The 17,649-nt window shown below is 44.6% G+C and overlaps 1 protein-coding gene across 1 annotated transcript in view; it reads right to left on the reverse strand.

Moving 5' to 3' along the window:
- Positions 1–14,097, reverse strand: part of LRRK1 (leucine rich repeat kinase 1) — an 80,025-nt gene extending 65,928 nt beyond the window's left edge. Inside the window, exon 1 of the mRNA XM_009289467.2 lies at positions 14,031–14,097. Coding sequence (XP_009287742.1) covers positions 14,031–14,097 — 67 coding nt within the window. The remainder of the gene's footprint in view (positions 1–14,030) is intronic.
- Positions 14,098–17,649: the final 3,552 nt, after the last annotated feature.

Here is a 17,649-nt window from a genome sequence, read left to right on the forward strand (position 1 = left end):
AAGGTTTAAAATGTGCTAAATATTTAAAGCCAACCCTCCCAAACTCTTAAAAACTCACAAGTGTTGCTGAACATTTTTCAATACTACTCTACGGAAGCTTTGGCAGGCTGGTTTGCAAAATTAACGGAAAGCTATGTTATTTCTGAGTCTCTGTAACAGACTCATGTATCTTCTGTTGCTTTTAAAAACTTCAGACTAATAAACCAAACAACAGCCAACGGGGAGCCCCCAGTGATTTCAAAGGATGATGGATCTGTCCTACATTGCACTTTCCACTTAGATAGGTAAGAAGAATTTTTCAATCCTCTGGAAATCTTTGAGATACTGAAAAATAATTCTCATCCCAAACCAGGAAGAACAAACAAAACCCTGCGTTCTTTAATCAAAAAAATATAAATTTTTAAATCAGCCCAAGTCAGTAAAAATGCTTTATGAAACAAAGATACCTTTTGTGTTCCTTCTCTAATTAGATGACACTTCAAAACAGGGTTTCATTTGTTGTTTAAAAAAGTTAAAAGGTTTCATTCATTTATTTCAATCAGTCATTTCTTAAAAGATACAGTCATGGACCAAGGTCTGTTCCCAGGAGGTAAGTTGTTCCCCCTGCCTGCCCACATGCACTCAGCCCAAGTGGCCCCATAGCCAGGACCTGGCCCAGAACCATGCAAAGGAGGGTCCTGCAGCAAGAAGCCTATGATCTACTTCACCTTGTTCTCAGATTTAGGCAAAATACCTATGGCCCAACCAATTCTGCTATAAAATGTCCCCAGCAGGATTCAAAAATGGTCAGAACCACTTATAAACCTCCCCGTGAGAAGACAAGGAGAGAAAGTTATGGTAAATCCAACCAAGAGATAACAAGATGGTTTATCTGGGAAATTCTGCATCCCCACTGGAGAGACTGCACCAGAATTGGGCCATGGCCCTCTGACCCTGATTAATATCTCTTCACAACAAGTGAGACATGCCAGATTCTCAGGACAGTGGGAACCCTTCACAACTTTTTCTGCCTATTTTTTGTGGTTCCATTTCACCCAAACATCCATTATTTCAGCTAATTAAAGGAGTGGCTCTACACTAAGATCTGCCTACAAAGGCAGTGGAAAAGATGATGTATTGAGTACAAAAGACAACTGCATCTACAACATAGCTTATAATCAATGCTCACTGCCCCAAAAGGGAACTTATAACCCTACAAAAGACCAGATCTGAAACACAGAAGAATGCTTCAAAGACAAAAATCCAGTACTGAAGGGATCTTTTTCACTATTATTGCATAATCTGGAATTATTTTTTAATTGTTTACATGCCAGTACCATGCACGCAAAGTGCTGATCTGCATTAAACATTTTCCAGCAAGCATACAGGATCTTGTAAAGGGCATGCTGACAATTTTAAGTACAGCCACACAAAGTGACCAATTATCACCAGAGCCATTGGAAATTTTCTATTTAGAAACACTCTTAACCTGCAAGGAAAAAAGCATTTGCTAATGCAAACCTGAAAGGAAAATATTAAGTCCCGGATGGAAAAATGCTCTGGACTCCTGCCTTTTTAAGGGGCTCCAGAACTGAATTATGAAAAACAGACGCCTCCAAAGGCTTTAGCACCACACTTACACAATTGTTTCTCAATCATCCAGGATAATGGGGGAACAGGGGACAGAAAAGCCTCAAATACTAGTAACACTGAGACTCAGCGGTCTTTAAGTGGGCAGTATCACAGATGCCTGAATGGCTGTGTGAAGCTGTCTGTCTGTCTGCCAGAGCCAGCACTGAGCCAGGGCTGAAAAGCTCTACCAGACCTGAGCAGGCTCCTGCATTTGTGTGTGCACTTCCCAGATGGCCGGGACTCGAAATTATTTGTATTGTCCAAGAAGTTAAAATGAAACCGAGCTGGTTATTTTTACTTCGCTGAAGTACAAAAGAGGCTACGCAAAGCCATTACAAGGCGATGAGGTTAGAGAAAGCACAAAGAATTACACACTGGAATATGGCTGTCAGAGCAAACCCATCATGTCAGCGTGCAAATCACATTGGAAAGCGCAAGATAGCTTTGGGGTCACTAATGATACCTGCTGCTATCCAGGGAAAAGGAACAAGGGCTACTACATGCGATGGCCTGGGACATGCCTCTTCTCTTGCACTCTGCAAGAGGACAGCTCTACCTTTGACATGATGCTCCCCACTGGTTGTTTTTTAAGTGCATGCACCGCTTCTGCTGCCCTGGGCTATACCTGATGGAAGAGGGGCAGCAGGACTGTGATTCTCACCACAGAGTCAGAGCAGAGGCAGCTCATCAGCACCGTGACTGGGCACCCCTTCCTCCCACCTGGGCTCTGGGGGCTGCAGCCAGCCTCTTGTGTACTGATAAACCCTACACAAATCCCCATCCAGCCCACTGGAATAGCTGTCAGAGCAAACCCATCATGTCAGCGTGCAAATCACATTGGAAAGCGCAAGATAGCTTTGGGGTCACTAATGATACCTGCTGCTATCCAGGGAAAAGGAACAAGGGCTACTACATGCGATGGCCTGGGACATGCCTCTTCTCTTGCACTCTGCAAGAGGACAGCTCTACCTTTGACATGATGCTCCCCACTGGTTGTTTTTTAAGTGCATGCACCGCTTCTGCTGCCCTGGGCTATACCTGATGGAAGAGGGGCAGCAGGACTGTGATTCTCACCACAGAGTCAGAGCAGAGGCAGCTCATCAGCACCGTGACTGGGCACCCCTTCCTCCCACCTGGGCTCTGGGGGCTGCAGCCAGCCTCTTGTGTACTGATAAACCCTACACAAATCCCCATCCAGCCGTGCATACCAGCACGCACGGCTCCCATTGCTCCACAGCCCACCTTTAGTTTCACCCTCTCTGTTTATAAAGCTTCCTTAGCTGCAATAGATAACACCAAGACAACCTCCACATACCGAACGAATGGCAGCAGCCAACAGCAAACATGGGACTGCTGCCTCCTCCTCCTCCTCTCTCTTCTCCTTCCGACTTTTCACCAAGCAGCTGGGTACTGAACACAAGCAGGCAGCCCTTCGCTAACCCTGCCACCCCCAGCTTACCAGCATGACCAGCTAGGCCATTGTTGATGACAATGATGGTTTTACTCTCTCCCCTAAGTACACGTGTCAGGCCTAAGCAGCTTCATGTGCACATGTTTGTCCCTTTCGAAATGCAGGAGCACTCAGAGCATCACTGCCCACAACACATTTCTCAGTGGACAGCTTGTTTCATGAAGGTACCATCATCCCTGGTAGACACACTACTAGCCTTTGGACAGGGAAGGAATGGGACGGGGCTGACCTCTGGCAAGCACAGGGCAAAGGCTGGCTCTCGCAGTGAAGGGGGATGTCCCGCATCCCTCCCATACTGCCCTCTTTGGGGTGCAAAGGATCAGCAAAGACCACAGAAAATAATGATGGCGCTAATTTCCACCCCCAAGGGAAAGAAATTGAGGAAACCAAGAAAGCTCCAAATGGCCAGAGAGCCTATTGCCATGTTGAAAATACAAATGACTCAGCTCTAAGTGAAAGTTTCTATTTTTGTCTTTTGGCCTCAGTGATTTGGTTCCAATCCTACAGCTTGAATCATTCAGAAATGTGCTTTTGCATGCAAGGCCAGCTATGCCACTCTTGCTTTCCAAATTTTAAATTGGAAGATATACATTAAGCATGCAGAAGTAGGACTATGCTTTTGGATTTTCTTCATGTTCGTTTCCAGGCATGGCTGGAAAGAGAAGATTATTAAATGATGAAAGGTGTCTCTAGTGAGACCATTCCTGTCCATCTGAATCAAGTATTACAGCCATGAAACCAAACCAAGATTGGATTTCATTTAAAACTTTGTAAAATAAAATTTCATTGCTAACTTTGGTTTCTTTTGAAACTTTTCCTTTTCCCTAATGTTCAAGCTTTCATCAGAAGGGAAAAAATCCCATGCATCAATGTTTTCTCTCCTTCAAAGAAATAATTTGCTCAACATTCTTCTAAAAAAAAAAAAAGTCATTAATTATTCACATTGGGGAAGCACCAAGTCATGGCCAGCCCTCTCCTGCTACGTCCTCCTTAGACATATATTTAAAGTTAGCTTTAAAAAGAAGCAAACACTTTTAGCCCCAGCTGTGAGAGACTACGTCTGGAAGAGTTCAGGGAGGGACTCCCTGTGTGCGTGTGAGGGGAGGACGGGCCCAAGGTCTCTGCTCAGGCCTCTTCCGAGTCTGAGTCCTCTACTGGCTCCACGAAAGACACATCCAGCGATTCCACAGCTTGTCTGAGTTGAAAAAAGAAGCTCCTAAACTTATGTTTCACTTTAATAACACATGTAAATACCCTCCTAAATGAAAAACCCATTTACAACACTCCAAATTTACATTTAACCCATTTTTACATAACCCATTTACAACCAACCCAACTGCTGGTCAAAAATAATACCACAGAAGTGCCAACATCTGTCTCTCCAGCCCCATGAAACTCCACAGATGCTACTGTGAAAGACAAGCCCCAGTGGGGCTTTCAAAGAAAGGTGATGGTAGGATGAAGCTCATAGCTGCTCCATCAGGTCCCCCTGGGCCACAGCAGCAAGCCCAGTTCTCCATCCCTCCATCACATGGCAGGGGTCCTGGGTATCTGCTGTCACCTGCATGGCCACCAGTGTCCCTCCTCCCTTCCCTAAAGAGCACCACAGCAGGTCTCTTATAGAACCTGGACAAATGAAGATTTTGGAAAGGCTGGCCAGAGAGGAGGAAAAAAGGGAAAGCAACATTAAAAAGGTATGTAAAATACCTTGCACAACTCCAGTTTATCATGTTCAAGGAAGATTAAGACAATCTGGAAGAGGTGGAGAAGACGAACCAAAGAAATGGACAGTCTAATTACGAGACTACAGATGAAAAGAGCTTGGCTTGTTGAGCCTGGAAAAATGAAGGCTGAACGGGGATGGTAGTACTGTCTATAAATACATCCAGAGGGAGACACCAGGGAAGGAGAAGAGCTATTTATGTACAGGGTATGAATACATTTTGGCTGCCAATTAGAAATTTAAAACATTGGAGAAATGAGGCTTTGGAACAGTCTTCTAGAAAAAGCAGAAGCAACAGACAAGTCAACTCGCTTAAAACAGGCCTTGCGTAAGGTTTAGGAGTGTGACACCAGGACACTGACCCACACACACCTGCCAGTCCTACAGCCTGTGTTCCCACGTTATGCATGCACAGAAGTTAACCCAGCTACCAAGCACTAACAGTTGTAACACATGAGACAATAACAGCTTCACTGGCTACTTTGAGGGAAGTTTGTAGAAAGAGAGAATATCTTTTATTAAACAAACTGATAGGTCTGGGAAAAAGCAGACACATCTAAGGGAAGAAGCCTTTCAAGAGGGGATAAACACCCCACACAGCAAAATCCAAGCTTAGTACGTTAGACACACTTCAATGTGCTGCTTTAACTGTGTCTGCTAGCCTAATAAAATACCTCACTCTTTGCTATCCTCACTTCTCATTTATCACCAAGACAACAACAACTCTAGATTAGTTTAGGTAAAAGTCTTGCATGCAGAGGAAAAGAAAATGCAATCAAGATATTGGATATGGTTGGCATCAAAAGAGTTGAACAGGCAATTTGGCAACAGCAGAGCCAAGGGAAGTGCAGAGCTGGGAAGAGCATCAGAGGAAAGAGATGAATATGACAGTCTGGAAAAGAAAAAAAAAACAAAACAGTGGACAAAGCGAGGCTCCACTCCAGCTTCTACTGAAGTCAATGTGAGCACTTCCACCAGCTTCCATGCGAGTAGGAGCAGATCCTCCGAGATGCGCGTTTCCAGGACACAATATCTCAGAGGGAAGATTACCTTAACAGCTGTGTCTGGAGCAGAAGAAAAAGCCTGATGAAAAGACCTCTTCTGTTGGCCAAGACAGTGCTGGTCCTGAATCAGGCTGCATAGTGATGTGCTGCCAAAGCTTTAATGGGGACTACCAAAAAAAATAAAACCTTCCCTCACCTGTGACAAAACCTACAACGGGCAGAAGTGCCTGCATTTGCAGAGAAGGGGAATGGGGAGATATTTCCCTTTTGTCTTCCTGATGTCTGGGAATATCAGCATTCATTTCAGTGGAGGGAGGAGAAGGACCCTGCCTGGGAGGATGCTATGTTCAAAGGTATATGCTGTGAACCCACTGCAACCCACAGCGTTTTTAGATGGCTGCTCCAAGGTAGAGAAGGCAAAATTAGGCAAGGCACGTTTCATCCCCTTCCCACCAACCTATGATGAATTCTGATCTGTTGCATCTGAGAACCTGGTCCAATCCATGCGAATGACTTTGATTTGATAGCTTTTATTCCCACCCTGCCATCGTGTGAAATGCCCAAGTTGCAAAACATCAGAGAATTGTGACCATGATTACAAGCCCACTTAAGGAGCTAGACTTTTTTGTTTTTCAAGCTACATGTGAGATCTGAAAGGGGATCTTGTCCATTAGTGTTACAAAAAAAAAAAAAAGTTCCTGTTTGATGCAAAAATAAAAGCATTTTCAAAGGCTCTTTGATGTGCAAGACAGAAAGACATACAGGCAGATTCTGGAGGAGGTCTTGTCTTCAGCAATTACCAGCACTCTTTTTGAATCTTACTCCCCAGACAGAATTTTTATGTGAAGTAGATAATCATGCTGCAGAATGTATCAGCTCTAAACCTTGTGGCTTTTCAATTAAGCAGCAATAACCTCTAGTCAAAATACTCCTTAACCAAGATGGGAATAAAACAAATAATCCCAAAATCAACTAACTGCAGGTGTAGCGATTCCAAAGACATACAGGCTTTTAAAAGATTTCATTCTGACCTCTTCTCGGGTAGCCATGCCAGTTTTCCAAGCGGTATTCTGATCATTAAAGCAAGCAGTGATGTAATTTCCACAGCGACCACAAACATACCAAGAATATTTGAGCTAAATTTATCCAGACTTCTTGTTTGAATCACTGCTTTGGTTCGTTATTTTTCCATGATTTTCAACTATGCACAGAAAAGGAGTTGTGGACAGCCTGGGACTGAGCTTTCCCCAGCATATTCCAAAATGCCAACCTTTATGCTTGGGAGCCACGTATTGACTATTAGAAACGAAATTAAGCTGCTCCTCCAGCTCCCAACCCCAGGTTCCTGCTCCTTTCACCCTTCACCTTCCTCCCGCCCTTTCTGTAGCAGACTGGCCCTTTCCCTCACCCTTGGGTGACACAACATGGGGCTTGTCTTTGTGGCCGAGGAGTTCCTGAAGCTCACTACAGAGAGAGGGAGAGCCAAAAAAGAGAGGACCTGCACCAGGTTTCCCACTGCTCTGTGCAGCTCCGTGGCAGACCCCAAGTCCTGCCAACCTGTCCAGAGCAACACATCCCACCACCACGAGTACCCGTGCCAGGAGAGCTCAGGCTAGGGAAGGATGTCTAGGCACCTTCACCAGCAGGTACACATGTCCCTGCAAAAAATACATAATCTACAATGACAACACTGGGTTTCACCCTCTCTTCCAACATGCATAGGGTGGCTAATCATCATACTGGGAGGGATTGGGTATTTGCAAAAACTGCAGGATAATCCCCGAGATTTTACTACATCAACTTTGCTATTGTCCAATGGGAATCTTTTTCTACTGTCATATTTTAACATGGTCTGAATATGTCCTTGCTGACTCCATTTCAGATTCACCATCAGGCTCACCGAGTTTGCCTGCATGTAGCTGTACATGTTTTCAGGGCAGTTTGTCGTTTCTGAAAGCACACTTTTTTTTTAAACCAGAAGCTGCCGACCCCCACAGCCCCTCTGACTGCAAGAGAGCTTTTTGAATGTTGAGGGCCTTCCCTAATACTTAAAGACTTCTTTTATAAGTCCTCCCTTTAAGTAAGAGCAAGGCACAGATTCAAAGCATGGACACACTTCTGTTGTGAAACTATCAGCAGCTTACATAAAAGGGCTGCGCTGTGGTGATACATAATCATGCAAATAAGCAATTGCTGACCCACTAATGAGCGTACAGACCTGGATTAAGGAAAGGAATTAAATACAGACTAACAATGTAAAATCTGAGACGGAACCTATTAAGGGACAGACTTCACCTATACAGCAGACTGGGAGCTGAATGGTATAAAATTCATACTCCACACTCTCATCTGCAATGCAAACATTTCTTCCCAGTTAGCTGCCTTCTGCCAAGCAGAGCCCTGGCAGCCCCTTTATCGATCAGAGAAATGAAAAACAAACAAACCGCAGACTTAATGCTCTAAGGATCCCTGAAGATCTGATCCCAAGCCTGTTATGTCAGTGCAAAGACTTTAATGGGTTTTGGATAAGGCCCCCATAGGCTTTGGAGAGGATAAAAAACATAAATTCATAGCACTTTCTTTAATGCAAGTTTAAAATCGCCTGCAACATCACTGAGAAAATAGTAAATCAATTACAGGCCTGGTAAAGACTGACTCGGTGTGAACACTATCAATTGCTTTTTCTTACTGAAACAGTGAAACAGAGGACAACGGCTCTGACTATGACCACAGTGTCAACCCTCACCTGAGAGCTACCTTATAATCACACATTAGCAATGTTGTTAAGGAGTCCCTGTGTACAGGTTCTAAGGGCCAAGGATTTTCTTTACTATCTTACCACCTTATCTTTGTTTTTTTCTAGGCTTCTTGATAGAGTTGTCGTAAGTTACATTTTAATGTAGTACACCACCAACACATTTTAACTGGAAGGTGGAAAAATAAAGCTGTATAGCAGCAGATAATGCCAGATACGGCTCAGAAAAAGATCAGTGTTTTACTACTGTCTGTAAATCAAACTGGCTCTCAGGTTGGAGACTCTGCTCAATTAGCTTCCCAAGGTCTGCACCACACCGCTGGCACTCCCAGCAGCTCTGCCCTCCTTGCTACAGCCCTCAAGTTCGAGAGTAGGCTGGCTTTGATGGTATTTATTGGGAAAAAGCTGGTCCTGCCACTACTAAGACCTAAGTGCTCCTTTATATTCCCTTAATTCCTGAGGGGCACAGCATCCACAAGCCAAACTACCACTTTCCACATGCACAAGAACACATTTTCAAAGACAAATGGTTCTTCCGGCTGCCTCTGTTTCAAAATAAAAAGGACATCTTCTAAGGGTATGTCTGAAGAACATTGCTTAGTATCCAGACTCTGAAAATCAGTTCATAGTGTCTTAAATTCGGCACCTAGTTGTAAATGCCCTGGCATTCATTGCCCTTTTTGGAAATCCAGGCTCAGTTCAGTGAGATGGTGCAACATGCGGCCGCGCTACAGTCTGCATAGGACAGCAGGCTTAACCACATGCATTTTCTGCTGCAGACCAACCTTCCGCATTAGCTGTTGGCCCCATGTGAGATTGCACCACTTCTGTATGAAGTGTGTATTTAAATATGTTTAAAAATACAAGCCTATTACTGCTTTACTAGTGTACTTCCTATTCCTGCCTAGCATTTCCTACTTCTCCTTCTGCAGGGCATTATGCAGTTAAGACTCACTCACATAAGATACCTGTTTTATTTTTTGCCTTTTTTTTTGCTTGTAGGAATACTTTCAATTCGCTGTTTGGACACAAATTAACTCGCAGCTTAATGAGCAGGAAGAAAAACAGAAAACCTTCAAGGCTCACTTAGTCTGATTATACAGAACTTCAAGCAACCAACACACTTTGTAGGTCTCTAGTGCTCTGCTCAGATCACCTCCCAGATGCTGTCCTTGTCCTTCTCACCACCACGCTGTCTCAGCAGACTCAAGGTAACGTTACTATCTCCACTGCATGGATGGAAAAAGCAGGACAGAGGGTGCAAGTACTTTTTCCCTGTTATACAGCACAACGTGCCACAGACGGGGCTAAGTCAATGTGCCCCAAGACCCAGCTGCTGGCCCTAGTCCCATGCACACAGCTGACGTAAAGATTTTAAAGCTTACATGGGGATTTCACAAGGAGCAAAGTGATAACAGTGGTGCTGCAAACACTGATCTTCCTTTCCTCCTCTATTCAGCAGGAAAGATTTATAAGCAAAGATATTCACACTACCAAATGCAAGTTCCTGTCCTTCACATTTATGGTAACAAAATAAACTGTGCAGAACTATGAGGAAATGACAGCAAAGATTTCATCTGGAGGCCATGTACATGCACACCCAGTAGTGAGTGAGCTCTGCCTGCTTTTATTGCTATAAAGCAGTCAGGTTCTTCCTTGTAGACTTTTATTTTTTAAGTGGATTTCACACTGCCAGACTGACAGCCTGGAAGGCTCGGGTTATCCAGTAAGTACAAAATGGAGAGCAAGGGCAGAGTCTGCGAAATTTTCCACCTACAGTCCCATCACCTCCTCAAAGTGCCAGCCTACAATGAAGGCCTCGGCCACATTTGCAAATGTCCTGCCCTCATGCAAACAGTGGAGCAACGCTGGATGCTCAAAGCGATGTCCCAGGACAATAAGCCGTTTCATTTGCTATTAGCTAACCTCAAGCTGTCACCATTCAATCCGTTGTGAAACTTTCCATATAAAATTGCACTAGCTCCTGAGCAGTCCCTCTTGTTAAAATGACTCTTTAACTCTTCCAGTTAAGCTGTTCTTACTTGCACTAGAGACTTTTCTACAATTCAGGAAGCAGCGGTGCAGGCAGCAGCTTTCCCTCTGAGTCAGTACTGAGCTGAGCCACGGCCCAGATGGGGTTGCAAAGGTCACTACCATCGTGGGTAGCTTCTTTCTGATAAAATATAAAGCCCTGTAAGCCGCAGGGTCATCACAGCACTTCTGAAGCACAGCTTTAAGAGCCTCTGGTCCACTCCAAATGCCAACTCAGGTCATTATATTCTGGTTACTTGTTTGCTCCCTCATTTTAATATTTAGGTCTCTTTTCTAGGCATACTGCACATGTGTATCTGTGCTTCCCTGGACAGTTGAAAGTCACCAGTTTACAACAGATTTGCCTCAAAAGAAGTTGTGAAGGTTCAAAGCTACTATAAAATTTCAAACAACCATCATTGGCATCGTTGTCCCTAATTATGTAATATTATATACATTACAACATAACACCCCTTTTCAATGCTCATTTCTAGATTTAGCAGGAGAGAAGAGACACCCTCTGGTGCGTTTGAAGGATAATCCAGTTCTACCTCCAAGACACACAAAAGTGGCATATGAACGCTCTGCGACTTGGAATAAAATTCTCAATAAGGGAGCGGTAAGGTCTTTAACAAAAGAACCCTTACATTTTAGAAGACAATGATTGCTTTCCTACATGTTTGCTGAACTGTCTTCTAGAAACTCATATGAGAATTACATCCTAGCTGTAAAATTTCATAGGATTCAAAGAAACCAACCAGCCTGTAGAAAGGAGATGAATCTCTATTCTGTTCTAGGCATTCACACACTGATATCTTCGGGCTTCCATTGTATTTCCTACAAGATTCATACTATGTCACCTCCATTATATTATGTACAGCTCTTTAACCAAGTTTAAAAAAATCCCAAAACCTGTGCTTCATAAGAGACTGCAGCCACCCCCATATCTCTGCTTGCTTTCTTTCTTTTAATTAGGACAAAATGAACAGATCTAGGAGAGGGGAAGCAGTGTTTGAGGAGGCAAAGGAGATGCTGACTGCACCTGAAATGGGACATTATTCTGTACTCCAGTGACAAATCCTCTCTGTGGACCAGCGAGTGCTCGGCTGGCATCATCAAGTCAAGCCCAGCACCATCCCCGGAGGGTACACAGGGTCCAGTCCTGAAACACAGCTTGCCTGCTCTCAGGGTAAGTGGGCATCCTGCTGGGATACAGGCAAGATCACTGCCTTAGCCAAGAGGAATAGCAGAGGAGACACGAGCAGTAAGGTAAGTCCTTGCATCATATGTTACATTTGCTAACTACAGTCAATGATCCTGTGAACCTATTCTCCACATGAAGACCTGGCCAAATGTATAGCTATCAGGAAAAAAAGCCCTGAAAATGTTAAAGGCTTTCAAATGATCAAGGCACCGGGTGCACCTGGTACCCGCTGGAAGGTGCTTCCAGCACTGTGCCGGCCGTAACACCGCACTGATCCAAGTGACCCGTTGCGGAGCCACAGCACCACCGTGCTGTTTGTTAAACCCCTCACATCCACACGCCTGTCCTTCCTGCCGGAAAAAAAAAAGACTCCAAGCTTTGCGAGCACTAATGAGGTCACTGGCGTTAAAGAAATTATCTGTGATCTCACTCCACTTCCCAGTGGTTCCCATTGAATGGAAGCAGGAGGCTGCATCTAGATTGTTAATAAATGCGCGTAAACAGTAGGTTCAAATGTGAGTCTGAATGAGTCACTGCATTCCTGCGTTCAAGCTGTGTAACAGGATCCAAATGCAGAACAAGGACCAGCTAACTTAGGGAGTGGACCAGCTAGCTAATGACAATTATTCTTGGCAAAACTCAATCCCGAAATAAAAAAGAGTTTAAACATGTACAGTATGCTTATAAGGAGCAAATCCACCAGGGCAGTCCTGGATCTTAAGCTTTCCTAGGATCCCTTTGCCAGTCTTCCAAAACTGTTTATCAAGAAAAATAACCCAGACATGTAAGTACAGAAGAGTTACACCAGTTAAGATTTGTATGCCTCCAGTTAACCAGTTTAACTGAATATATTTACATAACAGAAACATGCAATAAAGTTCTCAGAAGAAAAACTGAACTCACAATGTAGAAAATATACCTTTTTCACTTTTCACTTCCTTATTTGCTCATAAACTAATATGTTTATTTACTGTATCTTTAAACAGTGAGAAAAACTTGTCAATTACTATTGCAGAATAAAAATTTAGCAATTCTTAACACTTGCGAATCATTAGCGCAGATTAAAATTCTTCTCATGGTTTATAGCTTAGTATTCAAGTGGAGATAATTTCTTCCAGAGAGAAACTCGGAAGACAGAATTTAAGAATTTTAAGAATATTCAATAAACAAATACCTGATTATTATAGAATGATACAATGCTAACTAACAAAACCAAAAACCAACAAAAAAATCAGTAACACAGAACAAGCAGAATACATACGGAGAAAGGAAAGAGTTCCCAGAGCTCCCTGTGACGCTGGTGAGAAACGTCTTCAGACAAGATAAGGCAGCCTCTGAATAAAGTATCAGGTTTTGCTTCATAGTTGCTGATAAAATCCAAAATAAGGCTGCAAAAACATTAGCTTCTACTGAAGCCTGCTTACTCACTACAAAGCGTCAAACACACCTTCATCCCACACTTAAAACGCAGATGCTGCCTCCTAATGAACTGCTTGTTGCAAGGGGGGAATACCGTTATACAATAACCAGAAGGCTATTTCTTGATGCAGAAACGTAACTGGGTTTTGACTCAGAGAAATGCAGCAGTGCCTAGGAGCTGAGGGTTTCAGCAATAAAAATCATCCAAAAATAATTTGGCTGTTCAGAAAAAAAATTAACAGGAAGCAACCTGAAGCTTATGTCCCTTCTGAAAGAGAAATTTCTACCTATGGATTTATTACATTACATAAACGCACACCTTCTAATCTAGCCCAACAATAAATCACTGCAAGCCACTGAATCAAAGCTGACAGTAAAACTGGAGCAGGTTAATATCTGTTCAGCCTGAGAAACGATGCTCTGATTTTAGCAGCTTTCATACCCTGAATACACACTGCATCAGTGGCTGGGAACATATTTGCATTCACACGCTGAAAAAGCACAGATCTTGTAAAACGTATTTAGGAACTGGTGAGACGTGATACATATATTGACTAATTCCATAGGCCTTTGGAGAAAATCGGTCTTCAGAGGAATGCTATTCTTATCACCTGAGTAGTTCAACATCATTCTCCTTGTAAGTAAAATTTCTTGTTCTATACTGTAGATTTTCAAAGATTAGGGTTCAAATCACTGAAAGATCTTTCATGTATTTAAATTTCATCGAAACTCAGTGGCAGCTGGCTACTGAGTTCTCTTAAAACCTTTCGCTCCCAATCTGAACAGGAAAGAAAAGAAATGATCCTATTTACCATTTTGTGGATCCATGTTGCTCTCTCTGCAAATAGCGGATTCCTCAGTTCCCACACACCAGTACATTCTGGGTCGCAGTTGTGAAGATCCAACAGACAAACTTTCTGCAGCACTTAAAATTGAATAGTGTTGTCAAAGTTGAATGATCTCCATCAAGTAAATGCAGGAGCAGAGCGACTGCTAGTAAGCACCTTCCCGAAGAAACATCATTTACCCTGTTTAAAAATAAATAGTAAACCAAATTAATCGTTCTAGTATAGAAATTGCAAGATGCTTATTCCTCTGCACTCTAACACAGCTGTCTAAATATTACTTTGCAGAAAGGCACTCACCATCCCATGCAAATATAAATACAATTATTTTCCTAATAGCTTTGTTAAGAGCATAACATGAATTAACAGAGGAGACTAACAATGTCTCTACTATAGAAAAGATAATGTTCCCAATTTTTCTCCACCAAAGCCGCTCAGTCTTTGGGCAGAGGGTGTTGGGGGGTGGGCAGGGGTCACAGCTGCAGTTTCAGATTCTCCACAAGCTGGTGTAAAAGCAGAGCATTGAAACCATGCAGTGCAGCTGGAAAAATCCTAAATGCAACCTCAAAACCTTTCCCATCCACAAAGACGACTGTGGCTCTTGTTAAGACTCCTCTGTGAGAAACTGAAAAATACTGATGTGGTTACTGAGACAATCCGCTGTAGAAAAGAAAAGAGGGCTAAGAGAAACACACCAGCTCCTTTCCCCTTTGCCCAGCCCTTTTAGAGAACTCTGCTACCCTAGAAGTGTCAGGCTTCTTCAAACATGTCCAGGGAGGCAAATCAGGCCCTTAATAGCTCTTAAAGGTTGGCTTCTTCTGAACTGTCTTGCGTAACAGCCAGCACAAAACTGCACAGCTCAGTCTCCCAGGGCATTTCCAACTCCTCACCTCTTCAAAGCTGCACACCTGTAATTTTCTCTCTTTTAATGCATCTTCCACAGAGGTTAAAACTACGGGAAAATTTGCAGTGTATGCCCAACCAGCATCAGCGCTCCTTCATTTTCTGCTTTCAGTTTCAGTCAGTAAATGCCTCTCAGATGTAACATGATGTCATTTACCTTTGGCTCTTACTAGTTTTTCTCATGTCTGGTGCATGATGCTGAAGTTTTGATTGGAGGCTCTAATTCAGCAAAGCATGTAACCCACTTCCCACTTCGACCAGCAAGACCCAAGAATATCCCTAACTCTCCCTGAGCAGAGTTGGCTTCCTGAGTTGGGATCAAAGGCCACAGAGAATACAAAAATACACTGATCCATCACCACTCTCCAGGAAGCTTTCTGCTCCTCCCTCATTACATAGGGTTTTAACCACCAGCCGACAATGTTAAAAATCACTGCATGCCACATCAGTTGCTTCTAGGCAAATATTTGAATTTTAGGTGCACTTACAGCAAAACTCAGCTTCTGACGACCCCTACTTTGTGGTGCCTGGCAGCAGGAAGCAAAACTCACACCCCAAGTGCTGCGCATGTCCCTGCGCCCTGCAATCCGGGCGTTGGGTGCTGCCGCACACTGCAGTTTGGTTCTTTGGTGTTTTTCAGAGGTCGGAAAAATAATTTGGGTGCCATATGGCAAATAATGATATGGACTGAGAGGTCTGGGCCAAGCCACATGCAAGCACTTTCACACACACCCCATAGCTAAACACCTCCTTTGCAGCAGGATGGCTACAACTCCAGATGGATGCACATGCCTGAGCTGCTGAGCATCCATCCCTCCCTCCACATCACAGACTGCAGCGGCAGCTCGTCTCCCAGGTCCGGCCCTGGCAGCTCTCGCACCCCAGTGCAGCAGCAGTTGGGCACATGGAAGAGGCTGAATTTGGCAGCTTCCACCCACACAGGGAGGGGAGGCTGTGGGCTGCTGCAGGAGGCTGAGATGGAGGTGGTCCCTAAGCCCAGATCCAGCCCACGAACTGGTGAACTGGGCCATGTTGGTGGAGGACAGGATTCTGCCCTAGAACGTGCCGAGCTTCCACCAGAGTCAGCTCGGCTCCTGGGCCAAGCTTCCCTCAGCTATGCTGGCAGGCACGGCTGCTGTGCTGGGACCCCATATCTCTGCCATGTCGTGGGTGCGATACCTCAGGCAGAGGTGTCAGGGAGGTTCTCACACCTCCCAAAAGATGTCCAGGTTGTTAACTCTGAAAATGGAGGTGATGTGATGCTTCCAGCAGCTGCCTCCCCTGCACCCTCGCTATAAACGCACTGAGCAGCTACAGTAAGAATAAGTACTTCCCCATGCAAAGACCAACAGACTAGCTCTTTTTAGCAGATGCTGGTTTCTGAGGCATTTCCTTACTGTACGACGGGGGCACACCATGTGCACTCACAGCAACTGTACAAGAAACACTGAATGGGGGTCAGTGTGGACCACAGAGGCTTGAAAACCATCCCACTCCTGATTTTTAGGTTTCTACCCAGCTTACTCCCCAGGCTGAAACTCTCGTCATATATAGTGAAAGGAAAAAACTTTCAAGAAAAATAATAGTGTGGTTTTGATAATCAGTTCCCTTTAACTGCAAGTAGGACACTAAACGCTGTATTACTGCCACACAGCACCCATGTAAGTAGTATTTCCATATTTCAGGACCTTTGTGTATATAATAAAAACACCCCTATAGTGCTTTTACCTTAAGCATGATGCACTTAACTGTAACATGTGCAAACACCATGTTTTAATTTGATTTAGGTAGAGGGATCCTATGGGCTCTGCAGAATCTCATTCAGAAGGAGGAAGACCGTGAAGAATACACCTGAATGCTGGTTTACATCCCATTTCACACATTCCCAGTTTCTCTCCCAAGACCTCCCAGCTTTCATGTAGTGTCCCAGCACATCCGACCGTGCCTGTACCATCCTGAGCACCTCCTCTCCACGCCACCAGCCCATTTAGCCTCATCCCGTGAATCATGCCTAAGTGCAGCAAGACACCCAGAAACGCCACGGTTTGCCTGAGATCACTTCCCAATTCAAAAGAAACCTGCAAAAACTTCAGTTCTGTGCTCAAACCACCTGCTGTTTCTGAAAAGCCCATCTGGGGCCAGGCCCTGTGATGGGTATCACCATGGGTATAGAGATGCCCACGCCATCATCGGGGTGGAAATGTGCTGTGGGCTCATTTGCCTACCATCACACAAGGCAGGGTGAAGCCAGACCTGGAACTGAAACAGCCCGCCTGATGCCCGCCTGGGGACACACCAGCTCGGCAGGACGCGCATCCTTCGTCCTTCGGCGAGCTCTGTGCAGAAAGTGGCAAACCAGCCCCCTTCTCCCCACACCACAGCCGCCGGCTGAGGAGAAATAAGGCATTACACCCCGATTCGGGTGTCTCATAACATAAGCCTTTCTAGTCACTTTTCGGTTGCCGCTTGTCTGCCAGCTCAGCCAGGGGGGCTGAGGGCCACGCTAGGGCCCCCGCCAGGGCCGGGGGAGCCACCCGCTACCGGGGTCGGGGCGGGGGACCCCAGAGGGAACCGCTCCCAGCCCAGCCCGCGGCCCCGCTTACATAAAACGGAGTTTTTTCTTAAGGCGAGTCTCGAGTGTTTCCTCTCCCCGCCGGGCCGGGCCGGGCCAGCCGCTCTCCCG

This window comes from Aptenodytes forsteri, unplaced genomic scaffold, assembly GCF_000699145.1.
Source record: "Aptenodytes forsteri isolate BGI_AS27 unplaced genomic scaffold, ASM69914v1 Scaffold605, whole genome shotgun sequence".
Classification (NCBI taxonomy): domain Eukaryota; kingdom Metazoa; phylum Chordata; class Aves; order Sphenisciformes; family Spheniscidae; genus Aptenodytes; species Aptenodytes forsteri.